Genomic DNA, 26,879 nt, shown 5'->3' on the forward strand with positions numbered 1-26,879 from the left:
TTTAAACAAAACTATGCCAGTCACTCCAGGCTTATACAAGAGAGGAAATGGGTGAATAATTTGTAAGGCATTCAAGAATTTCTGCAATTAATGCTTGCTCTGTACCTTGTCTGCAAGCTAGAGAGTATTACATATTTCAGTTTCAGTTGATTTGTTTGGACACATAAGTCACCAGGGTTACTGCAATCTAAATAATTTCTAATCATCATTATTATTAATAATATAGGGGCTGTTCTTTGATCAGATAAACCAGGGCACTCCACTTACCTAGCCAGCAGCTGTTTTCTCTGCCATTTTCAGCCTCCAGATAGTCTGTATGTATAGGTACAGTATGTATCGGTACAGTAGTAATAGAAATAAATGTATTTAAAATATATATACAATTAATTACTTGTACCATAATGTTTTCTAGGATCTGATCTTGCTTCCCATTGAAATAAATGGCAGTACTTCTACTGACTGAAGTGGGAGCAGGACTGTGCCATTTAAACTTTTATAAAGAAGCTAACAGATATTTAAACTTAACTAGGTCAGTGCATGCATGCGTGTGTGTGTGAGAGAGAGAGAATATATGCTCCCTACATAAGGTATAAGAAATGTTACTTACTCTTGACTCACTACTTTGTAAAACATGTCTAGGTTCACTGACAGACACCTCAGACAATTTTAATAACATCAGCAGAGTTCTCTATTTTTAAGGGAGCATTGCATAATTGTTTAAAGTACTTCAAGCCTGGGAACACCACAAAACTTTTTGAGTCATTTTTTTCAGTGTATGACATTCTTCCTGGTGACATTTAAGTAGTGTGCAGCTGAGTGACAGCTGGGACCGATCTATATTTGTCACTTGCTCATAGCTGACATGTCATTTGAGAAACAGTCTAGAATTACTTTAATACATCTTTCAGCCCAGGCACAGGAAGCTAGCAGGGAATTACCTTCATGTGAATAAAATTTTGCTAGGAAAAATAGATGTGAAGTTTGGTTCATCTCGGTTATAAGAAGAATTTATGGATCCTTAAGATAAGGCGGCAAGTTTTTAGGTTGTAAGAGTTCATCTTTTCTTAAGTGTTTTGTATTGTTGAACCTCCAGGACTTTAAACATACTGCATTGTAATTGTATCTATGTTTGTAAATTGAGCAAACCACATAATCCAGAAAGTTTTTTGGCAGGAGAGTTCCAGACACTTTTAATTATACTTGTTTTAATGTATGTAATTGAATTACAATATGCTAGGCAAAATACTTGATATTTCAGTTTTGGATTTAGTAGCAGATAATTTATAGTTTGTAAAACGGACTGTTTGGTTGTGAAATTATGAAAAATCTTTGCAGGCGTTAGACTTTTTTTCAATATATTTCAAGACTATTGTCCTGTTGAATATTTTAATACTGCATGACACCCAACATATAAACGTGATTTATTTGATTGCCTGTGGCATATATAATATGGTCTGCCTTTTATCAATATTTTTAGGGACAGTAAAATGTGTTAAGTCTAAGTTCAACTTTCATATCTTCAATGACTGTGTTTGTGTATAAAAGCAGAGGCTAGACTGTGTTCTCAGTTACACCAACGTAACTCAGGAGAATGGAATATTTTCCACAAAAATTCTCACCAGTTCACCTCTAAAGTGATAGTAATATTTGACGTCTATTAAGCCAAGATCCCCGTGAACTAAACATATTGCTGGAAATTGGCTGTTGTTCCATGATACATGTTTTAAAAGGGAAAATTTAATCTCTCACAAAAGTAGAGAAAAAAAGGCTTAATAAAACATTGTTAGCCAATTAACTGCCAGGAAATCAATAAAATCACAGAAAAAAATTGTGAGGGGATAGGCGCTAATGGAAATGATAAGAGCTTTAAATGGCAATTTGGAAACCTCCCAAAGGCTACAGCTTCTAAAATGGCTTCAATAAGCTTGATTCTTTCTGTGAGAGGAAGAAACCCACATTGTCATTTTAGAAGCCTTAAAATGCCTAATTGAGGTGTGACTAGATGTAACTGTGATATATGGTCATTAACATGCAATGGAAATGTTTGAACGAACACTTGAAGTATTTCTATGAACTCTTTAACCATAGCAATAAACTGCTGGAAACAAAAACAAACGTATTTATGCTCTCCATGGCCATGATTTTATTAGTGCTGATGAGCTGCACGGCGTTATAGTGAATTTTCAAACCTGACAGAGCACACCAAATGTTCTCTGAATATTAACATAAATTCTTATTATGATATTAATTCCAGGCTGCTAGAAGACTGGGGGTGGGGACTGTTCAATAAAAGATGAGAGACTTTTGCAAAAGACAGTAGGAGTGTGTGAGGTGGAGTGAATTACTTCAGTAAAACAGTATGCTTTATGCCATGATGAACGGCATGTAAATTCCAGCTCCAGTAATTGGGTGTCTCCATGCCTCTACATGTCTGTAGATACAGAAATAGTTAGATACATATGTAGGAATCTATACATATGTATTTAGAAAATTATACTTAAATTACATGCAATTCTCCCAATCCCCCAAAAAACTCCTATGTTAAAAGAACATTATGAAGGTTGTAAAGTCAAGCACTCAAAAGTCATCCGCTGGGTGGACTAGCACTGGTGGGTGAGACACTCTTTGCCCATTTTCTCCAAACACAACCCCCTTCTCCTCAGTCTCCTTCAGTAGTCTCTGTCCCAGGCCTGTCTTTCCTCTACCTAGACAGTTCCACTCCACAGGCTTCTCATCCCAGTTCTCCCCTCCTTGTTTTTCATACAATCTGTCTCTCTCCACCACTCTGGCCTCCAGTTCTCCCACCACCTACTCACATTCTTTATCTGCACTGGCTCTCAGTTCCAAGATCGATCCCCAGGCTCCTTGTCCAATTTCAGTGTGTCACCTCTAGCTCTTTGTCCCAGTCTCTTTGCCCAGCCAGTCCCAGTTTTCCCATTGCACTCTGAGTCCTTATTAGGCCTGTCTCTCCCTCCCCTTCACTTCTTTCCCCTTGCCCCACAGATTCTCAATCCCAGTCTTCTTGTCTAGCTAGTCCCAGTCTCCTTCTGGCACTGCATCTGAACTCAGTCTCCCCCTCCCACTCCCAACTACCGGCTCATAGTCCCCCCGTGGCTTCCCTCCATGGCTCCCAGTCCAATCTCCTTGCCCAGCCAATCCCAGTCTCTTTGTACAAATCTACTCCTTCCTTCATCCTCGCAGGTCCATCTTTTGTCCTCTCTGCATTTGATTCAGGCAGTTTTCTCCTTTGGGCTGCCTGGGCCCAGCACGGGGGTCACCGAGAGCAAGGAGAGACAGGCTCCCTCCCTGCACTCAGTTCAGGGGCATAGAGCTGGCACGCTTCACAGCATCCCACTGCTGCAATTTCTCTTAGCCCCAGGCTGGAGCATGCCCAGTGCAGATGGGCATTTAGTTGTTAAAATCTCAGAAGTCTACTGAGCATGTGTTGCAGTTCTCTGCTTGCCACCTTGGTTCATTAGCGCTAACTGTAGAGTTACACTTTTGGCTCTGGACGTCCCCCAGTTTAGTCCCTGGGATTGGCCCCACCTGGCAACTGACACTTTACCATTACCCAGTGTAATAACAGAAGGATGTGACAAAATTGCTTTTTAAGATGTTCATATTGTGTCACTCCTGCATGTCACCTTGACTAGGCTGTTCTTTGCCCTGTTCTGGTGGAAACTCCGGTTTCCACTAGCCACTTCTGCAGAACATCAGTCTCCATTTTATCTTTCTGTCCCCATGCACACAAGAGGCCTTAGGTGTGTTTTGGATCAGCCATGGCAGATCCATTGACAAAAGTAGAGCCCTGTTGGGAAATCTATCTACTAACTCTGGTATTTTCCAGACAGGGCCTAGGTCCAGATCAAGGGTCGGCTCCAGCTTTTTTGCCACCCCAAGTGGCGAAGCAATAACTAACTAACTAACTAAATAAGATAAAGGCACGATCGGCAGCATGATCGGCAGCACTTCGGCGGCAGCTCTACCACGCCGCTTCATTCTTCGGCGGCAATTTGGTGGCCGGTCCTTCCCTCCGAGAGGGACTGAGGGACCCACCACCGAATTGCCACCGAAGACCCAGACGTGCCGCCCCTTTCCATTGGCCGCCCCAAGCACCTGCTTCCTTCACTGGTGCCTGGAGCTGGCCCTGTCCAGATCAACAGCAATCCTAAACACAACCTCTTCTGTCTGTGCATTTTAAAGCAACGACATGACTAATTCTTTTCTTTTTATTCTGAAGGACTAAAACACATTTCATCTGGTCATCTGGAAGGCCTTACAGTACTACTGTCATTCAGCCCTGCCACTGCAATGGAGAATGAATTTGTTTTCAGTAGTGATACAGCAGCTTTAGATCCAGCCACTGATCCAGCAGCGTCCATGATGTGTCCAGAATCTAATGACAATGAGCCTGAAGGCTTAACGTTTTATCACATGGATCTCTATGAATCAAAAGGAAGATTAGAAATCTTTCCTGAAGAGCCAGCTGGAAGAGGAGAGGGGGCTCTGGGCGAAACCAGCGAAGAGTCAACAGGGCCAGCGGAAGATTTTCGCAGTTCTGACCAAAGTGCATATGACTTGGAAAAGGAAGTTGATGAACTAACAAAATTATATGGGCTTGATGAGGATAAAGAAATAGATCAGGAGCTTCTTGGTGGGAATATAGCTACAGCTGGGATTTTAGAGAGCACAGAGACACCAGCTCACAAGGAAGGTGTAGCAGCGGGATCAGATGGCTCCATATATAATGCACCGAAGAGCAGTTCACCAGTAAACGGCTCTCAGCATGAAAAACACATGGAAAGCATAGAGGAACAGGAACTTCCTGGCAAGGATTCTCAAGATGAATCTCAACACCTACACAATGCAAGAGCATATGATGAGTTGCATAATCATGCAAGTTCCAAAGAAGAGCTTAGGAGTGATGACAGGCAAGACGAGCAGAATATTCAACCAAACAGTGAAGAGGAAGCTGCTGATATTTACTGTGCTACTTGCAAGATTCCAATTAGAGCCTTTGACAAATTGTTTGGTGATCATAAGGACCATGAGGTGACCCAGCTTGCCAAAGCAGTGGAAAGTGCAAAGGTAAGAATAATCCACGTGGTCTCTTCCATTATTCTGCATATCTGTTAAATAGTGTTCAAGCCTATTAATAATGATGCTCTGTTTGATAGGAGGAGATTCAGAAAAACATGTGTAAATTAGAAGAACAGGTTACTGAAATGGAAAACTTTGCCAGTCACTTGGAGGAAATTTTCATCACTGTAGAGGTAAGCAATTTGCTCGTTGATTAACTCCGCAATGTGGGACCAGCTGAGTACACAGCTGTTTTGACAAGACTGTAGTGTTCACTTTTATACAGGATGAGTAATTACAGCAATAGAGGCCATGGTTACCGTGCGCAAAATGTAACATGAGACAATGCACTGCAGTATATCAAGGGCTAGATTCAATCCTGGCTTATTCCAGCTCATCCCAGGGTGCCTGGCCCCGATAGTGGAAAATCTGAATGGAAGGAGGTTGCAGTAGCACAAGGTAGCGGATGGTGGCTACAGCCAGGCCGCGCTGCCTGAACAGTAAAAAGCTGCTGGCCAGGAAGCCCAGATTTCCACTTAAATCTTCCCTCCCACTGGACCCCCACTTCGGGAGGGTGAGGATATAAGCATTAGCTGCTCAGCTCCCCTAGAGTGAATGCATGAATCCCCAATGGGGTGCTACGGTTCCCCTCGGTGGCTCGGTGCAAATATATAGGTGAAAACACCTACTTATTGTAACTGGAATGTGCACCTATTTGTGTTTCTAGTTTTGAGGCTGGTTTTACTCATCACACTATTGTTTGTACTATACTTTACTATGTTTGTATTATATCTGGAATTAATGTCTAGCATCCCCAGTGCCTTTGTGGGGGGTGAGGGAGCTTAATAAATGGTTATAAAATATGGTCATTATTTATAATCTAATGATAATATTACATAGTCTAGTAACTATTTATATGTAACAAGATTGTCTCCGTTGTAACAATCACTTTGATTTGATATCAGTAAGATTTTCCTTCTTACTGACCTCAGTGGGCTTTGGCTCAGGCCTTAGATGAATGAAATAAAACCCAAATGCCTTCCAGGAGAATTTTGGGCGCCAAGAGCAGAACTTCGAGATGCATTACAATGAAGTGATGCAAACACTAACTCAGAGATATGAAGAAAAGGTAGAAGGCCTTGGGGAAGAGAAGAAACAGAAGCTAGAAGCCTTGTATGGGCAACTGGTCAGTTGTGGAGAAAATCTTGACACCTGTAAGGAGCTGATGGAAACAATTCAGGAGCTGTGCAAGGACAAGGAGAAAGCTGATTTTATTAAGGTAAAGTAATTAAACTGGCAAGATCCCTTAAGGATGGTCTATTTCCTCAGAATTCTGCCCAGTCAAGAGTAGAAGGATCCAGCATTAAGATCATGAGTGATTGACTTTCCATAGAACATTCAAAGCTGGTCATGCACTCTACCTGCTAGGTTTATGATGATGTCAGTGCCCCAGGTGCTTTGCACATGGTACTAACTCAATCATGATAAGTTCAACATTACTAACATTCGTCAGCAGAGATTTGTCACTGGTAAACTCAATGATTCATGTGTGTCATTCTGACTTGGAGAAAATACTGTTTGTTCTCCAGGTCTAACCACGTCGGAAACTTTTGAAGTGCTTAGCAATGTTCATTGCTGCATGCAGTCTTAGCTTTCTAGCTCTAGTTTGGGCTCATAGAAGTAGATTAATGCTTCAGTAGGATGTTGTTTCCCATCACTTAGTTTTGCTCATTTTGCCAGGAAGTTCAAATATGCAGTTAAATAGGAGGCCCCAAGTGCACACATGAGGGACTCCTGCAAAATGATTAATGAAACCTGCAGTTGAAGCAACTTAGAGAAATATTTTTCTTTAACAGGTGCCCCTCCTCTGGGAAGATAACAGGAATTTTCAAAGTCGATGAGTGATCACTCTAACTTGAACTGTCCCATGATTGGTGTGTGGGTCGGGGGGAGGACTGGGGAGCAATTCTGTAGCGCAGCAGCAGCTACTTCTGAACTGACCATTACAAAACATAACATAAAACCATATATCACTAAAGTCCGACCTCATGGATCTCTTCTATTCTGATCATTTTGATTTGGCCTGTTGAATGCTTTTCATGATCAGACATTCCCCAGTTTTGCATTGGCCCTAGTAACCATTTTTTCAATCTCTTCTGAGGTCAGAATGCTCCCCTTATGTAGCACGGAGGGGAGGAAATAGATGTTGATCACAAGTTCGTGCAGCCAACAGGTTCAGGCATGCTGCTCAGATTGCGATGGAGTAGCACATGCTGTGACCTGGACTCTCCATGGGCTGCATCTCTATATTCTAGATGAGAATGGCCATAGCCTGCCTCACTGAATTCAAATCAGGGTGGCCCTCAGACTCCTGGAAAATCTCCAGCCTGCCCTAAGTTAGGCAAAGTTTGGGCAGCTTTGTCTTATATTAATGGGTGGTGCTCAGTCTCCATCGAATAAGTGTCCATCACAGGGAGTGGGGGGCATTGTTATTTCTACGGGAAAAGGAGACATATCATTCAACAAACGTATCTTCCCTTCATATCTGCAAAGAACATCCAATCGCTCCACAGATTTTCCTTTCGCCTCCAAGATGCTGCTTGTTCCTTCTTGAGACAGTCTGTGGGCATGATAGCAAGTCTTTGCACTCTTGATTTAGTAGAAGCTAGGTGTGGGGATGGAGGTTGGTTGGTGCTGATTTACATCCCATACAATCCTATTGCAAATTAGCTCAGGATCTGGTCAGCTGAAAATAAGAGTAAGCCTGAGCTTCATTCTCGGCAGGGCCGGCTCTGGCTTTCTGGCCGCCCCAAGCAAAAAAAAAAAAAAAAAAAACCACGGCGCGGCCGGAGCCAGGGTGCAGGGGGACTCCCTGTCCTGTAGATGTGCCCCGGCTAGTGGGGGGAGGGGGAGGAAGCGGGGGAAGAGAGAGAAGGGGGGAGGCCAGGGCTTCAGTGGGGCGCTGCCATGCGGCCCCTCCCGCCGTGCCCCCTGCCGGGAGGGCTCCACACCGCTCTGGTCGGCTGGGAAAGAAGGACGTGGGCTGCCCTGACGGGGTTGCTGCAGAGCGCTCTCGTCCTCCACGCCGCTGCCCCTACAGGGCAGCCGGAGCAGAACAACAACAACAACAACAAAAATGCAGCCGTGCCGCCCTAGGATTGGGCGAAATGCCGCCTCCTACAAGCTGCCGCCCCAAGCACCAGCTTGCTCGGCTGGTGCCTGGAGCCGGCCCTGATTCTCGGTATCAGAAGTGTTATGAGAAAACAAGCTCTTTAGTTCTTCGTGGCAGTATTTAGAACACAATCAGTCAGACAAATCTGGTATTGTATAGTCTGCATTTGGGTTAAAAAGCTAAATTGCTCTTGCATACGTGGAAGACTTTCTATCTTTTTCTCTCTCTTTTTTATAGGCTGCAATACCCGTGGTCGACAGGTAATATCAATAGTATTTTGTTTTGCTTTTCACTCCTTCTCATCCAAAATAATCTTCTGAAAACGCTAATGTTGGGCATCCCGTGTTCTCAAGTATTTACTGATTTTGTGACAACGTTCTATCTTTGATAGGGGTGCACCGAATGTTACTGAAGCTAGGAGTTAGAGCTCTGCAAATCTTTCATCATTCTAGTTTAAACTGCCGCTGGAAAAGTCTCCAAAACAAGTTTAACAGCTTGAAACTGATTCTGAACTAATTTAATAAAGCACATATATAAGAGACAGAGCGTAACTAAGTCAGTGTCACTTTGCTTTAGTGATAGAAAACTGATTGCAGTGACTGAAAAACAGGATTGCTCAAGTCTTAAAGAAATGCTCTGGATATAAAATCTGCCTAAACTGGGCTCTCTAAATACACTGATTAGTAACAAGCTTATTTATGCATTAATAAGGAGGTTTAGTAAATGCAGCCGGGGTGCTCAAAACTGATAACATGAAATATAGTAATGGTCAGAAAAGAGCCCTAGGAAATGCCAAATCACTTGCAAAATGTATGTTTTAATTCACTTCAGTCCATCATAAAAACAAGTAGAAGAAAAAAGGGTCGGCTTCGTCTTTTTAACAACTGTATAGCACCTAGTCCACTCAGACCCTGACCTGGCTACTGTAATATGAATAATAAACAAGAATGCAGTTTTTGGAGGCAACAGTTTGCTTCCTTCAGAATTAGAGCTTTAGGGGAAAATGTTCTCTGTCACTGCTTAATGGGCCCACCCTATCTAGCATGCCAGCCAAACCAATGCAAGACCAAGAATGACAAAGAGATGGACGGTAAGAACTAGCTGCAGGATTTGGCCCAATTTGGATATAACTAAATGTGAGCACGAATCTTATGCAGGTCCGAGAATACATTTCTGAATACATGGTATGAGCAAGTGACAAATGGAAGCCAAGATTTATCTTGTGCAACCATCTAGACATTGTTTAAGAAAGGACTTTGCTCTCTTTTTAGTGTGTCAGATAAGGCAGCTTCTTTGAATGGTAAAATAAAGAGCTCTCTCTTCTTGTTAACACTGATGTTGTAGCCTGAAGGATCGCTCAGAGAGGATGGTACTATCGTCTTATAGGAATTAGGCTCTTTTACACTTACAGGCTGGGAGAATTTTTAAAAAAAGATATGGATTTAGAGCTTTCAACACTGCCAGACTTTGAAGACAGAGTTATAGATTTCTCTGATGTTCAACAACTAATGGATTCCATTAATACCATCGCAGGTACTCATTCTATTTGATCCTTATTTCAATCCTATTTAAGAAGCATTATCAATGTCATGTTGAATGGAAGCCTATTATTTACTCCTGGGGGAATTCTGCATCACTGCACATGCATAGAATTCGTGGCCCCCGCAGATTTCTTTGCTTACCCACAGAAAAATGACTTCTGATGGGGAAGCAAAGGGAAGCCGCAAGAGCGGTCATGCGCCCATTCCCTGGCAGTGCAGACAGGTTGGTTTGGGCACCCAGAGCAGCTGGTAGACACAAAAATCACCACCTGGGTGCAGGGGGTAGGGCTGGGTAGTCATGTGTGTGAGAGAGAGAGAGACACTCTGTCCCGCTCGCTATTGCAGAACGCTTGGTGTGGAGGGGCAGGGCTTTGGGGTGTTTCTGAAGAGGTAGGCATGGGGCAGGCTCTGTTCCCTCCAGCAGAGGAGAATGTAGTAGCCTGCCTGCTTAGTGAATTTTTCCCATTGTTCTTAGTGAATTCCCCCAGGAGTATAAAACTGGGGTAAAAATTTCAAGGCTCCTTTACATTGTCAGAGTGGTGTAAAGGACAGTATGGCCTTATGCTGCTTTAGTGATTAGAACTGGTCTAAATTTTTGGACTGAAAAAAATTCCTATCAAAATGTGCTCCATGAACTGTTTGCTACTGACCTTTCTGGAGATGGTCAGTGGCCAATATAAATTGTGAGTTTGAGTCCCCAGCCCTCATTTACTCTTCAGTTGCCTATGATGTAACATTGAGCATATGGCTGCATATATTTGTTGACTAATAATTAGAAGTAAAGGGTCAATACTAGCTACATTACTATTAGACAGAGGGGGGTTGGTGATTTCCTCCAATGCTCCCCACTCCCATTCTCTATCCATTGTATTGTAGTCTAAATAAATTACCAAAATAATTTAAACTAGCTGGATTATATTGGGTTATTTTGACAAAAAATATGCAGAATTTTGCAAATTTTAAAATATTGTATGCAGAATTTTTAATTTTTTGGTGCAGAATTCCCCCAGGAGTAATTATTTCTTTTAAAGGGAATTTGCAAGGACAAAAAGTTAGCTTGTGTGCTTCTATATTTTGTTTGTTTGTATATTTATGATGGATAAAAGAGGCTTGGAAGTTATTGTCATAGATTTTTTTTCTGCTTGTTTTTTAACGTTAGAATGATCAACACTGTCAAGTATGGTCTTCCCTAGTTTTGCTGGGTGACTTTATTGGAAGACTCAGAGAAGTGGGTTCAGAGTTTTCTCAGCTTTTCCTTGAAGTAGCAGTGGTGCTGACTCTGTAACAAACTTGTCTTTCCTTCTATCTCATTGTACTAAATGGAGATTAATAAAAAACAAAAGCAAAAGTTTAAAACAGTTTGAACCACTTCTCCCAATTAATCAGATTTCAGTTGCTTGCTCTCCTGATATTACCCTATAGTTCTCCAGTCATCCCTGGAGTCCACAAAGGAAAACAGGGTACATAAGGTTTGACTTTCTAATGATTAAAAAAAAATCCCCTTTGAAAATAAGATCTTTCAGGCCTTCTTTATATATCATAAAGAGTCAGAAAAGGCATGGCACTTTTTGTTTTTTCTTTTTGCTGGTCAGCTTTAAAAAGTTGTATCGAAATGTTTGTCATGTAACCTGTTTGCCCTTGAGCATTATGCAAGTCAAGTATTTGACATGTTCCCTCACGTTTGTGCATTCAACATTATCTCCAGAGGCTCCTAAATACTGGAACTAAAAGCTTTATCTGTTGGTAGGCAATAGTGCAGATCACTATTGACTTCTCTGCTACAGCTTCCTTCATCCTGTTAGCTCTGCATCCTGTGTGGAATGAGACAGCCTCCAGTTTTCCCTCCCTTTTTCACAAAGAGTAAAATTAACCTGGCACAGAGCCAGCAGCTCTCAGGACAACCAAGTTTAGGGAGCTGCCTTAGGCTGAGGTTGATGTTTTTGTTGATTTAAAGTAAATCCCAGGAAGTGGGTGAGTTTGGACCAAACACTAAGGGGCCTGGTTCTCATTCCCACTAGTTTTACACACTAACTTTAATGGTGTTACTCATGATGCACACCAATGTTAGTGAGGGTGGAATCAGGCCCAGTGTGTGTAGACTCCAATCAGAGTCAGGGCTCTGTGTTAACATGGGGCTGGTCTATGCTGTGCAGCAATGTGTACTGGGCGGCAGGGGTGTGTGTGTGTGTGTGTAAGTAAATTGTAGAGCACTCTAAGTGTTGCACTCTAACAGCTCCGGGTAGACCCTGCTGATGCGCTCTGAAAGGTTCCCACATTAGTATAGTACTGTTTGTAATAGGACTATGTCAATGCACACTGGGTACCTTTTTGGTTTTTCTCCGTTAGTAACATCCCATGCTTCCACTGAGGGAAAGTACCCTCATGCCATTTAATGGGAAAGAGGGAAAGATCCTGTTCCTCTCATCACCGACGTGTGTTCATAAACTGAAATATCGGTCTTCATTTCAGCTCCTTCTGCTCCGGTGATAAATCCCCAAGCTCCCAACTCAGCGACTGGCACCTCTGTGAGAGTATGCTGGGGCCTATTCTCAGATGACACTGTCGAGTTCTACCAGCTATATTATAAACAAGTCAGTGACGACACACCTAGTGAGGAGCAAGCTGGTAAGAAGGGACACATGTAGGCTCCAGTTCAGAAAGCAACTGGCTTCTGAGACCATTTTCAACAGCAGTCTCAAAAAGGGTTTCAGTGAATACAGCTGTACCTGCTGCTGCTAGTGCTCCGGGGATGGGTAGCTGATCTAACTTGAGGTATTTTAGAGCACAGCTCACCAGATTATCTATGTGCCAACTTAAAAACCCACAATCATTTTGCAGTTTAGCTCAATGCCAATAATAGGCTGCAACTCTCCCCTCCTGTCCAGCCACCCCAGATACAAAACTGCATCAGCTAATCCTGTTTGTAAGACCGCTTGTTCCAGAGCACAGTCAATTTTCCAGCATAGATGGAGACCTGAGAGTGCTGAATGGGCTGTTTAGAAAGGAAAGCCAAACCCACGTAAACTTTACAAGATCCAAATAATGAAAACAACATTCTTTGAATGGTCTCTGCACATTTCCACTGTTGGGATAAATTGACAGTGCTTGGGAATGTGCAGAGTCCATCCTGAAGAAACTCCAGTGACAGGTGAGTAACCTTCACCATTCATTTTTTTTAGTTTGGGTAGTATTAATACTACAGAAGATGATGCTTCATGGCATTTATGTACCCATATAGGATAGATGGATGAAGGCACCAGCAACTGTACCATGACTGAGTTAGCAATGTGACCTCACAGCTAGTCAAACGGACAAGACCAAAGAATGGTGTGAAACTCAGCTCAGAGGCACAATAAAAAGCAATGTTCTCCAGCAGTCGGGGCCGTGGTTCAGTATGATGAATGTCTGTGTAAAGGAACTGCATGAATACCTGGTGTTTTTCATTTCAGAGCTCATGCTAAAAGTGAAAGAAGCATACTGCACAGTAACTAACCTGGTGCCAAATTCACAATATGAATTTTGGGTCAGTGCTTTAAACACCACCGGCGTCAGCCCAGTGAGTGAAAGAGCAGTTTATGTGACAGGTAAATGTACTTCATGACTATAATATGAGTAAGTGACTTTAGTATTGAAGTTAATGATAACTCTCTGGACTTTATAATAATAATACTTTATTCAAACTGATTCTGCTGGCTTGGTGCTTTTAGTGCGGTGTAACTCCATTGGATTCTGTGGCGTTACTCCTGATTTATACTAGAATAATAGAGAATGGGCATGAGGCCCATTATCCTCATTTTAGAGATGGAAAACTGAGGCACAGAGTTAAATGACTTATTCAAGGACACAAAACAAGGTATTGGCTAAGTAGGGTGACCAGACAGCAAGTGTGAAAAATTGGGACAGGGGGTGGGGGCCTACATAAGACAAAGCCCCAAATTTCGGGACTGTCCCTCTAAAATCGGGACACCTGGTCACCCTATGCCTAAGCTAGGAATGGAACCCAGCTCTGCTGGTTCCTATATCTAAGCAATGGACAATGCTACTCTCTCTTCAGAGGTTTGTAAAGCTTTTGCCATTTTGTCCATCAGGCCGCACTTTGTAATTGCAGCGCAGTAAAGTAGATTTTGATTCGTGATTAGACAGAGCCACAAAGTTCAGATCCAGATCTGAGCATCCCTAAATTTTGGTATGTTCAGATCCAGGGTTTTGGTTCAGCCCATCATAGAGTGAGGCGGCCAGTCATGATAGCTGGATTTGGCTCCAAACTCCACAAAAATTCAGACACGCTCAGGTTTAATTTAAACATTTTTTTAAAAAGTAAGCATGAGTGCAAGGAGCACTTTTGAATAGGCAATGCTGTCAGACTAGAGGCAATTTAAGTAGAGTCTGTGGAATGCCTCATAAAATCTGAAATCCATCAGAATCAAGCACAGTCCCTGGTTTGCTGTTCTCTTTCCTAACACATTGGCATCTAACTCCCCAAGAGCAATTTAGAGTGAGAAGTCCTCTCTCCAGAAGATCTCCTAGGGCCTTAGGATAGCTGGCTGATGCTCTATTGTTTTAAATGAATAATCCATGCAGTGAAGATAAAGGACAATGGCAAGGATAAACCAACATGAAAAAGAACAGAAGTGCTGGACCAGCAAGGATTCGCATTTTTTTCTGATTAATTGTTTTGTGGTTGCTATCAAAACTTTAACAGGTCAAAGAACGCTTCTGACTAGCACTGGCATTTATTTACCCAAGAGTTTTCTGTACATTGGGGAGGTCATGAATGTGTTTATCATTTAACATCAATTCTGTGGAAATTAAACAACAACCCAGGAGTGTTATTTACAAAGCATGTTTATAGATAATCCCATAACAAAATGGCTTAGAATCTATTTTATCTACATTTTAGCTCCTTCACCTCCTATCATTAAAAGAAAAGAGAGCCGAAGCTGTGAAAATGCAGCATTGGTGTGCTGGGAATCTGGAAACATGAATCCTGTTGACTCCTACACGGTTGAATTGTCCAAACTAACAAATGGAGAGAATGGAGATATCATTACAGAGTGAGTCAGTCATCTATCACACAGTCTGGGGATATGAAACAATCCCTTGTCATAATGCATGCAGTATATTTCAAAGCACTTTTAGGTTGAAAAGATGAGACAATATACCCTGAAATATACGAGTGGATGATGCACAGCACAAGCATTGGAAAATCATGAGCGTGTTCCCTGTTTCCTGACTGGATAAGTTCCACTCCTATTAGTATTTTGGTGTGAACACATACAGAAAGCAAACTTAACATTTGCTTTCCATATAAGAGAGCAAGTGACGTTAGTAAACTTGATTGCACAAATGTTGATGCAAAGTGAATTTATAAGGAATTAGAATGTGGGTGAAGTGCAGTCATTTTAAAATCTGAATAAACAGGCATTTTCCCCTCCTATATTCACTCTGGTGGCAGCTAAGCTGGAAAGAGTAAAATACTGTAAATGGTTCTAGGTTTAAAGAGAAGCTAATCATTTAATTGTGTTGTTTGGAAAATAGCCTCTAAAGAATTTACCTTTATTCTTATAATTCTCCATTTATTTATTTTCTACAGATCTATTGTTGGAATTCCTAATTGTGAAGCTCTAATTCAACTGGAGCCAGGACAAAGTTATATTATCTCTGTAAGAGCTGTAAACATGGGTGGTCCAAGCGAGAGAAGTGAACCGGTCTCTATCCACACCACAGGTGCTGTGATAAATCTCTAATTAGCTTTAAAAGCCTGATCCAAAGCCCACTGAAATCAATGGAAAGATTGCCACTGATTTCAACAGGCTATAAATCAGGCTCTAAATCTCTTGCGTCTAGTCACACGTCTGGTATTTCTTGTGAACTGAATTTCTTGTAATAGTAAATATATCATTTGAATTCCACATTTCAAAATGATGTTTGTGGATTATATTTGTTGCTTAAAAATTACTGATGTTTCAAAATGCTGCTGAAAGACTAAATCAACCCAGTGACCGTGGGTATTTGCCATGAACCTACACCATGTCAAATGTTGACATGCAGACAAACCAGGAGGGCTAGTTGGTAATTTTTCTTCACTACTAGAGTTACTGCCTCATAAAGATGGCGCTTCTGGGAATTATGGAAGAATCGGTCAATCAGCACTTTTCATAATAGTTACGCAAATCCCTCCTGCACAGAATTTCTATTCTTGGCCATGAGGATGATTATGTGGTCTGGTTCCCTTTACTCTACAATTGTAATCATGTTATTATCAAGTGTGTGACATTTCAACCTGCATAAATCAATCTAGGTATTTGAAATTACAAACAGCCATTTGACGTCTGTTTGCGCTGCATGTGTTTGCTTTCAGTAACACATGCCAATAATTGCCATGCTGTTGTTTGTATTGTATTTGCATTGAAGTAACTGCATTTTGATTATGCTGATTTCCCTTGGGATTAGTGCCAAGAGATTTACCTTCACAAAGTCTACATTATGCAAACTCCTGGTATTACTGGAAACGGGAAACACAAAACTGGGATGCTAGCAATGTCATCAGCAGTGAAAATGGACGCCCTGGGTTATCATCAGAAAGTGCTTTTGCTGGGGATGAAACACACACTTTCATTATTACCCCTGCAGCACATGTTGCTCTTCTCCAGCATGCCCTGGACACAAAGCATCCCTGCTGCACCAGTGCCAGAATTAGGGGCTGTCTCATGGGAGACAGGGACAAAGGTTGTTTTACGCTACTTATGCGCTTCCCCTTTGCTGGGCTGGCCAAAAGCTGCTTTGGCCCCCAGTCAAGTTAGAGCAGCCTGAGGACTGCTCTAATTTACATCCAGTTGCCTATAAACTGTCTCCACGAGTCTCCAGGAATTAAAGAGTAATTAAAGATTATGTCATGTGATAAAACCTCCAGGAAAATGTCCAACCAAAATTGGCAACCCTACTATAAACTCTAGGTGCCATGGTGCCAGTTAGGAATAACTGAAGCTCAGCAGCCTTCACCATCCCTCCAGACTCCCTAAAATACCCCTTGCCCTGAGTGTTCCTGTAGCCAGCTAAGCCTTCTCCACAATTGCCAGTGAACCTTATCCCCCCCCTTCCCTTCCCAGGTAGAAGGAGTTCCCTGGGAAGCACCTACCGTTGCTTGATAGCCATTTCACACCAGTGGAACCAATGTACAGTAGCTGCACTGCAAAAATGAACGGGGCCCCACGTTTCTCTCTTTCTCTGCTGGTTATAACAGCATTAACATAAATACAAAAAAGCAGCCTTTTGCTTCTGCTGGATGGGCAGCTTCAGTTTTGCTCATTTTTGTTAGTGTGTCATCTGTGCAGTGGCAGTGACCCCGCAGGTCTTACCTGCTAGATTCTAGTGCAAAAAGTTCTTGACCCTACTGTGAATTCCTGAGTCCTGCTTTGACCTCTTTGTGCTATCTGGGGATTTCCCCAGCAGGAGATTCTCCTTGCATAGGGGAATCCCTAGGTGATGTAGTGCACCATTTAGCTCCACATTCCCAGGAATAGGACAGCAAGTGCATTGTGCTCTGGTGATCCCCTGCTGGCACGCTGACCCATGGGGGCCACACTCAGTTAGGACTAGTTTGGAGCAATCCTACATGAGGGGCCGAAAAGACCCCTCGATTGGGGAGCTGCAAATGGCTCCATTGCAGCTTCTGCAACCAATACTTACAGGCAGCAGTTGAGGATTGAGGCCATAGTGAATAATTTAAACCCCTTTCCCAAGTCTTTTTTTTTTTTTAATACCTTTTGGATTATGATAGAGATGAGCCAAAACTAGAACTTCAAAACCCACCTCATAGTATTTCTGAGAGGGTGTAACATCTTAATACTTGTTTCTCAACCCAACTCTTGGCTTTTGGTCCTAACCAGACGAGGCCTGTTTTCTGTATCAGGGTGGCTGTGGACAGAGATGTGTTGATAAGCTTTTGGCCCGTAATGGAGGAAACTCACAAGACCAGCCTCTGGCCCATTTCCAGTTCCCTAATTAACCCTAATCTGGATCCAGCCACTGCTCTCCAGCCCAGTGTTAGTTTATGTCTACATTACTTCATGCAATTTCTAGGTGCTGAGACAAATAAATGACAACCATTCTGCTCTCTTGTAGGCACTTACTTTTATCTTAATGAGGACACTGCCCATCCTTTGCTGTCTGTTCTAGAAGATGGATTAACAATTGCTTGCAGTGAAATAGAAAACCTAGAATGTGATTTGTCCTTCCGTGATAACGGTTTTACAAGGTACACATAGGAATTTAGCACTCACAGCAGATGTACTTTTTTCATAGCTGGTTGTTTTTTGTTTACTTGCAATAATTTTAAATTCTCTTCAAAGGGCTTACTGACTTGATATCCCTTTTTATGTTCCATCTAGGCACAGATTAACCTCTACCGTGCCAAATGAAAGCCTCAGGGCTGCATGTTGCTCTTTTAGCACTGTGTTTATAATGTATAGTGGTCTCATTTTTCAAAAGTGCCAATAGATGCCTCCATTTTTGGGTTCCAAATGCAAGACACCTTAGAAGGGCCAGATTTTTCAGTGCTGACCACATGCTCTTTGAAAATAAGGTCCCTTTATGGCATTTCAAATTGGGCTACCAAAATCACTAGTCACTTTGGAATGTGGTAGGCCATTATACTGATGTGATTCACACCATGAGCTTGATAAGTTGGCTTTTATCACACAACTTTTTTTCAAGCATAAAATGCAGATTCAGCAACACTGAAGCATTTAGTAAATGAATGTGGATTGCACAGAATTGTCATAGTAAATACAAATAAATAAAAATCAAACCATTTAGTTTAGATACTTTGAAAAAAAATCAGTGTTTTGTTTTGAGTTAGAAACAACTTTGACTTTCAAAATCTCCTTTAGTTGTATTTAATAAACAATAACAACGGTTACACTCGGTCAAAATTTAAAAAAATCTTTTTGATTTTGTCAAAATAAAATATTTTGTTCGACCCAAAAGGCAATTTCTTCTGATTTTTCAATTTGCTGAAAATTTCAAAAAAATTCATTATTGATTCAACTAAAGTTTATGTTGGCATAATTTATGTCACTCAGGGGCGTGAATAATCCACCCCTATGATAACATACATTACACCAACATAAGCACTTCTGTGCACAGCGCTAAGTCGGCAGGAGAACGCTCTCCCGTCAACATATAGCATCTTCACCACACGTGCTGCAGCTGCATTGGTACAGCTCTGTTTGTCTGAGGGTGGAGATGGATAGCAGGAGAGAGATCACTTATGTGTAGACATGCCCTCAATCTCAGTGCAAAGGTGATTGTTTTAAACTCACTTCAGTGTTAGCTCTCCAGCACGCCCAGAATAGGGGAGATAGTGAGTGTAAAGCCACCTTTGCCTCTACACCATGCATGGGCTGAGCATAGCTTGGGAACTGAGACTCTGTCCCTCAGACATTCGCAAAAAGCCCTAATTTTTTGACTTAGTCCCTTTTCAGAGCAGAATTCCTTTAAACCGCTTCCAGGCTCTGTCACTTTGTAATCAAAACCACCCCAGCCATTCAGAGGGACATCGTTATTGAACTTCCTATTTTTTTGTTTGGTGTTCATTTTGTAGCATCATTAGAATTTCCTCTGTGATTGCTTCAGCTCGTGTTATATAAATTATATCATCCTTCTCATTGCATGACACTTGCACACATAGACTGATCTCTTGCCTTTTGAACCTCATTTCCCTCTTAATTCTGCACAGAGCCCAAAGATGAATGTCACAAAAACTGCTCAAAACCATACGCTCTTAATCCAGCAGCAGTGGGATTTGAAAATTAGCATAATTACTAGATTTTTTTTTTTAATACAGTGATCCAACATTTGCACACTTCATAGGCTTCAAGAGGTAGTGGGAGTTCCTTCCCTCCCTCTCCTATTACTAAACGCTGCCAAAGTTGCCATGGCAATGCCGCCTCACACGTAATGGAACACAGGGATGTGTCTATGAGTTCTTATTCTTGTTATTCATGGATGGTGATATTTGGGGCTGTTTTTATCTGTTGCTATTGAAAGGAAAACACCTAACCTGCTTCTTACTAACGATTAACTATGGCTAAAATTTTCAAAAATGCCCAATTGACATAGGAGCCTAAATCCCATTTTCAACAGTGACTTAGGTAGTAAGGCCCAGATCCCCACAGGTATTCAGATGCATAAAGGCCAGATTATTAAAGGTATTAAGATGCCAAAAGATGCAGAGAGGCCCCTAGTAGAATTGTCAAAAACACATAGGTGTCTAACTCCCACTGATTTCAACACCTTTAGGTGCCTAAACATATTTTAAAATCTGGCCCTTAGGAACCTAAGATTAATTGAAAATTGGTGCAATTTAGTAGCCTAAGGGCCAGATTTACAAAGGGATTTAGGCACCTACAGATGAAGATAGGTGCCCAGAGGGACTGATAAATGTGCTTAAGCAGGTTAGAAATTTTCAATAGGAGTTAGGTGCCTGTCTCCCTTTGTTTCAGTTGAGTTGACCACCTAAATACATTTGAAGATTTGGGCCTAGGTCACTTCTGAAAATGGGATTCAGGCTCCAATTGTTACTTGCTTAAACTGAAGCAAAAATATCTATTTTTATTAACAATTCTGAGATGAGTTTTTAAAAACTGGAATCTAGCTGCATTCGTTTAAATTACACTAGTCTCAGCATTTCAACATGGCCCAACCAGGAGTCCGGAGTGTAGGGTGACCAGATGTCCCGATTTTACAGGGACAGTCCCGATATTTGGGGCTTTGTCTTATATAGGCTCCTATTACCTCCCACCCCCTGTCCCGATTTTTCACACTTGTTGTCTGGTCACCCTACCGGAGTGCTAGGCCAAATCTGAAGGATGTGTCACTGGCCACTCTCAGAGGCAGGATATTAGACTATATGGACCACTAGTCTGGCCCAGTATAGATTCTTATTCATAGATTCATAGATTCTAGGACTGGAAGGGACCTCGAGAGGTCATCGAGTCCAGTCCCCTGCCCGCATGGCAGGACCAAATACTGTCTAGAGCATCCCTGATAGACATTTATCTTACCTACTCTTAAATATCTCCAGAGATGGAGATTCCACAACCTCCCTAGGCAATTTATTCCAGTGTTTAACCACCCTGACAGTTAGGAACTTTTTCCTAATGTCCAACCTAGACCTCCCTTGCTGCAGTTTAAACCCATTGCTTCTTGTTCTATCCTTAAAGGCTAAGGTGAACAAGTTTTCTCCCTCCTCCTCCTTATGACACCCTTTTAGATACCTGAAAACTGCTATCATGTCCCCTCTCAGTCTTCTCTTTTCCAAACTAAACAAACCCAGTTCTCCCATGTGCCTGTGTCTATGTGAGGGCCCCCACCTCCTAGCACCCTTCTCCCATGTGCAGAACAGTAGTTAGCCCAGAGGATTTGAACCTCAGTGTTTTGATTTTGAGCCAAAAATTAGGACTTTTTATATTTAAAAGAACCAACCCACCATTGCCCAGGTGAAGCAATAGATGAGTGTGTGACTAGATGGCACAATGGTAAAGGAACCAGGAGCTAGAAGATTCTCTCCGTTAAAGTCCATCTGATGATTCTGAATGGGAGTTCAGACATCATCCTAGGGGCTCTTTTATGTTGCACATAAATAGCTGGTGCTGGCACACTAATAATTCTGAACTCTGAGACTGAGGTTTTGAAGCTGCTGTGAACTGACCCCTCTATTATGCCAGGATACTGGTGTCGGAGAATTGCTTCCACACTGGAAACGGCTCCTGTGCCAAAATCACTAATACAAGTGCTACAAGGAAATTCTGCAGCAAACTTTTTTCAGAAAGTTTATGTAATCTGAAACCAAATAATGCATTTCCTAGCCCGCTAAATCAGAGACGGGTTTGCCATGCTGGCTTCTCAATCTGAATTACTATGGCAATCCTTTGTTCCCAGATGCTTGCACATCTTTTTTGGCATGTCCGCTCCTTCTTCTCCCCTTCCCCACCCCCCAAACTCATACAAAATTCAGGAGCAAGAATTCTTCTCTGAAATCAAATTTCAACAGTCTTGCTCTGGTCTTGAGACATTTATTTGGGCTTCTAATGAACTACAGAATTGCTTTAAGTGGTTGCTGCTTAGGTGTTGCATGGCCTAGGAATCTTCTCTCGCTGCTTATGCCCCTCTTCATGCATTAAGCTCCTGGCAAGCCGGGATTTTAATCATGCCTAGAGGCAGCTGAGTTCTGTACTTTTGCCAGCTAAGTCCTTTGCCTTTGTAATTTACTTCCATAAAATAAAAACTGAGCCTGTAAATCTGCAATTAAAACTTATTTGTGTGATTTATCACCAGCTCTGCTCTGTGACATTGACATGAAGGGGGCCACAGCATTGATCTTTCCAGAGGAAGACTGGATACAGCTGGCTAGCCCTTTAGGACTCACTGCCCTTGATTAAGTGTAGTTGAGAAGTTTAAGTAACATACAAATTGCTAAAGGCACTAAACAAATTCACTCAGCCTGTCTAAAGGCCCCATGGGCCAATGAGATATAAAGACAAGTTTGAGAGGGAACCAATTCAGAAGCAGTTTTGATACCCATCCTACTCTGCATACAAATACGGGGTTAGAGTCTGCCACTCTGACTCACGCTGAGTCTTAGCCTATTCATTAAGTAGTCCCATTACTTCTAACACTTTGGTGTGTGGGTGGGTGAACTGGAAGGTAACAGTAAAGCCCTGGCTGCATGGGAGAAACACACATTTATAGCTAAGGATTAGCTTGGCCATGTCCCCTTTTCCCTGCTACACTGACAGCAAGGAGTGTATTGGAAGGGCCCCAATCTTGCTTCCAGACCACAAGCGGATCAGGACTGCTCTGGGCCAGTTAAGCAGATGTAGCACTCGATTCTGCTGGCAGCGTGGCACAGGGTGGCTGTGCCATACCAGAGGATTAGACCCTGGGTTTCTGTGGATTTTACCTTTACTACAATAACCAGCCTGTGGAATTTTTAGCTAAAAAACACCCTGATGGAACGGTGGCTCTTATCTCTAGCAGGAGGGATCTCTAGCAGGAGGGTCTCTGCCGATTGAAGTCACTAAAAACAGGATTGGGGACTTCAACAGCAGAGTCCAGGGAAGGGGTAGGGACGGTTTTATGGCCTGCAGCATGCAGGGGGTCAGACCAGATGATCATAATGGTCCCTTCTGACCTTAAAGTCTATGAGTCTATGAGACTCTTATAACGCCTGATCCTGCACCACTGCAGTCAATGGGAGTTTTGCTATTGACTTCAATGAATGCAAGATCTAGACCCCACGAAAACACATTTGTCTGGCTCGATGCTGCTTGCTGTATGCGCTGCTGGAAATGAAAATGCACAGTGAACAGAAACTGAAGCTTATGGCTAAAACAGTCTCTCACACAAGCCTGATTTATCTGGCCTTTTAGCTGTGGTATGTTAAACCCCATCATGTTCATTCTGGTATAACAACGGTGTGTGCAACCTGTATCTTGGAACTCTGTTTCTAGCAAATTACTATTTGGCCTACAACCAAAAAATATACACTGCTATTCTCGCTCTTCCTGTAAGATCTCAGCACACACTTTTATTGTATGCTATAAAACGCATAGACATACATCTAAAGACATTTTAACGGTTTAACAGGATGAGTAAATACTTCCGTTCTATTATCTAGGCCAGAGCCTCAGCCGGTGTAAACTGAAACAGTTCCACTGACTTCAGGAGAGCTGTATCAGTCTACGCTCACTGAGGAGCTAACCCACTTTGTTGACAAGTCAGCTGGATCCACTTTTATTGGTAAATATTTAATGTTTGTGCAGAAGATTTAAGCATTTGAAATGGTATGCATATAAAAATCACATGCTCTGATTTTCCTTCCCCAGATGTATTGCTATCCTGGGAAGCATGATACCATTCCAAGGGAAACATTACTGGGAGGTGGAAGTCGATGAAAATATGGAATACAGGGTCGGCGTGGCTTTTGAAAATACTCACAGACACGGGTACCTGGGGGCAAACAGCTCATCCTGGTGCATGAGACATATTGTCACACCAGCAAGGTAAACACTCTAGGCTGCAGCACTCCAGATCCTTCAGGGGCCACAGCAAAGAGAGCTGTATGTGGCATCCCGCAATGGGCAGATTAAAAAAAGCCTAAGCCTGCCATTGACCAGTGTGGTTGTGAATTTCCATCTTTGGCTCTGTGAACTGGTAATGGAAAGGTACATTGGAAACATTATACAAAGGTCTTTTAACTGCTTAATGGTTCTAGTCAGCAGCAGCCCCCTCTCCATGAAGTGGGCCATCCCACATTTAAATCCAAACAAAACCAGTGTTGTAAAAGTTGGTCACAGACCCGCTTTTAGGTCATTCAAACCCCAGCTGGAAACAGCCCAGGTGATGGATCCATTTAGACTGTAAATGATGTAGGTATTTGGCTAAACCCAGAAGTACAGAATGTATTTGATTCCTTTCCCCCTGCCGAGGCACTTAATGGACATATCTAGATGCAAGGTGTCTTTCCTGCTCCTCAGCTAAGCCTGCCGGTCAGGACCCAGAGAGAACACAAGGGCCATTGCCGGGGTAGCACTTCCGGTGGTATAACATGGCCCCAAGGAGGCTGTCACAGCTGAAGTCTAGTGCCTCCTTTGGGGACTTACCAAACTGCTGTAAGGGGATCCAGCCGCTGGCTCCCCATGTATTGAAAGCCTCTGGAGTCTCAGCAAAGCCCAGGCACTGTCCGTTTTTTGAGGTCCCTAGGCATGCTCTCAGGGTAGAGATCCTCTATCTAGCACATCCTCATGAGAGTTGCAACCATAGGATCCACACCAGACACCCCCTCACCCCACAGAGTAAACACGCAGTCTCCCAGAATCCACCCGAAGGTGTGAGCTTTTCTGGTTTACCTCTTCAAGGCGGCACATGATCGGCATAGCATATAATACACAGACACTTTGCACAGGAATCTACAGCATTTTTGCTCCTTAATAGCATGAGAAACGGGCAGATCTATAAAAAAAAAAAAACCTTCCACACATTTCCCTGCCTCATTTTACTCACCGGTCCAGAGCATTCTTTGGGCTGGCGCCATCCAAGGTCCTTCTGTTGCAGTGCATGGCTTGGGCTCCGAAACATGGACCTTCTGCCCCCAGCTTGCCTATTCCAACCAGCCACGAACCCTCTTCTGCCCGAAACTTCCTGTGCATGTCCCTCTGAGTCTTCTCCCTGCAAGTCCTTTTATCATCTCCTGCTTTGTGACCTCTCTCTCTCATGCTCGGAGAATTTCCACTCTCTCCACTCCCCACCTCCCTTCAGAAAACAGGATGAAGCATCTTCTGCCAGCTCCAGGCAACCTCCTTAGAAAATCCACTGCCCCAAGTCGCTTCATCCTGACTGGATGGTAGCTGGGTTCTAATGACCCACCGTTGGGTCTGGTGGACATGTGGCGCAAAGTGATGGAAACACAGCAACAGAGGGGCATTCATGATACAGCAGTTTTCACAGTAACTACTTTGCCATAGCAACCAGAATTCATAAGTCATAAACAGGTTCCATAAATCATCCCCAAGACTCCTGCTTCCCTATGAGCACCCAGGGGGGCAGGTGGGAGATGCAACACACACTGCACTGGTTTGCAGTGAACATAAAGAGCACTCCCTGAGGCATTCCCTCTGCGTGCCTCACCCAGGGAACCACCACTGAGGGAGTCCCCATGCTCACCACCATTCAGTGGATCAAGAGCTCAATTTGGACCCCGGCTAGGCAACCGCCCTGTTAACATCTGGGCTCGCCTCTCACACAGAAAGGGCTGCTGCTCACTCCCAGGCCAGACCTACCAACCTTATTTCCTCTTCTGCCCCTGCAAGAAGGCTAGTTTGATTTCCCTGCTAAATGTGGCTAAGACGTGCAGTTAGTGACTCTGGGGTTAGTGACTCTGGAGGAATCTCATGAATAAGGGCTTTAGGGGGAAAGATAAACTGACATAAGCCAGGCTCTTTCTGAGTCACTTGCAGGCCCTTCTTCTGGGAACACTTAGGGAAAGCAGGCTGCCTTCGAGAACAGGCTGGGAGGAGCGGGTGGTGAGGGAAGAAGCTGTCCCTTGTGAAATGCCGGATCACTTCACTGCTGCTACTGAAAAACGGTTCCCATTTTCACTCCAAAGTGCTCCCACGGGAACAAAGGCTGCGTGTTCTCAATCTCAACACCGTTAAAAGGCCTGTGTTTCTGGCTGCAGCACTCTGCACTGGGGGGCTGGTATATGAGTGTCTGAGCAACTGTTAAAGGAAGTCTCCTTTATTTGAATGTGACTTAATGGAGGAGAAAAGGTCTGACTCCATTACAAACACCTGACTCAGTAAGCACTGAAATCAGAACACTGTTTGCTTGTGACTTTTCGTTGTATCTCAGGAGTCACGACTTAAAGAGATCATCATCTAGTAAATGAATATGCCTAGCTAGAACCTAGTGGGTTTTCTCAGCAGCACCATTCTGGTTGAATTAGGAGTTCTTTTGGGACAATAGCCAGAGATGCAATTTAGAAAACATAGCTTTACAACCAGAGCTAGTTACTTTGGATGCCATCAACCCCTCCACTAAATTAGACAATCTTTGCTCAGTGGGCTAAATTCCTCCATCTGCTAACAGGAGCAAGCAGTGTCAGTACCCCCAAAGGAGCAGGGAAGATGGTTCAGCAGCATCTACGTCCCCTGGAGCACCTTCCACAGGACTTGGGCTCTAGGGATAATAGGGCTGGATCTAGAGGGGGTGGAGTAGCACAACAGTTGTTCTTTAGATCATGTTCCATGCCAGAGCCTGCAGCTATCCAACTGCAGATCTGAGTAGGGGATAAAGCTGCTCTAAGCAAGATTAACTTCCAGTAGATTCTACTGTGCAGCTGGAAGGGGAGGTGGCTGATACAGCATAACTCCTAGATGATGGGGTGGCTTCTGAAGACGTACAGATGCCTATTGCACCTCAGGTCACCCGCTCATTTGAGGCCAAACCCCTGCACATTTAGCAGGGATGGGGAAAAACATCAGAGGTCATAGCCCCCTACCTTGATTTTTCCCAGATGGGGAGAA

General features: G+C 43.0%; 1 protein-coding gene across 1 annotated transcript in view; it reads left to right on the forward strand.

Moving 5' to 3' along the window:
• Nucleotides 1-925: 925 nt before the first annotated feature.
• The window catches only part of FSD2 (fibronectin type III and SPRY domain containing 2), a 29,087-nt gene continuing 3,133 nt past the window's right edge, over nucleotides 926-26,879 (forward strand). The window contains exons 1-12 of the mRNA XM_054042475.1: nucleotides 926-1,043; nucleotides 4,241-5,088; nucleotides 5,178-5,273; nucleotides 6,125-6,358; nucleotides 8,489-8,511; nucleotides 9,663-9,784; nucleotides 12,262-12,417; nucleotides 13,242-13,376; nucleotides 14,693-14,846; nucleotides 15,386-15,519; nucleotides 17,917-18,049; nucleotides 23,682-23,858. Of these exons, the coding sequence (XP_053898450.1) occupies nucleotides 4,312-5,088; nucleotides 5,178-5,273; nucleotides 6,125-6,358; nucleotides 8,489-8,511; nucleotides 9,663-9,784; nucleotides 12,262-12,417; nucleotides 13,242-13,376; nucleotides 14,693-14,846; nucleotides 15,386-15,519; nucleotides 17,917-18,049; nucleotides 23,682-23,858 (2,141 nt within the window). The 5' untranslated portion in view covers nucleotides 926-1,043; nucleotides 4,241-4,311. The remainder of the gene's footprint in view (nucleotides 1,044-4,240; nucleotides 5,089-5,177; nucleotides 5,274-6,124; nucleotides 6,359-8,488; nucleotides 8,512-9,662; nucleotides 9,785-12,261; nucleotides 12,418-13,241; nucleotides 13,377-14,692; nucleotides 14,847-15,385; nucleotides 15,520-17,916; nucleotides 18,050-23,681; nucleotides 23,859-26,879) is intronic.

Source organism: Malaclemys terrapin, chromosome 10 (assembly GCF_027887155.1).
Source record: "Malaclemys terrapin pileata isolate rMalTer1 chromosome 10, rMalTer1.hap1, whole genome shotgun sequence".
Classification (NCBI taxonomy): domain Eukaryota; kingdom Metazoa; phylum Chordata; order Testudines; family Emydidae; genus Malaclemys; species Malaclemys terrapin.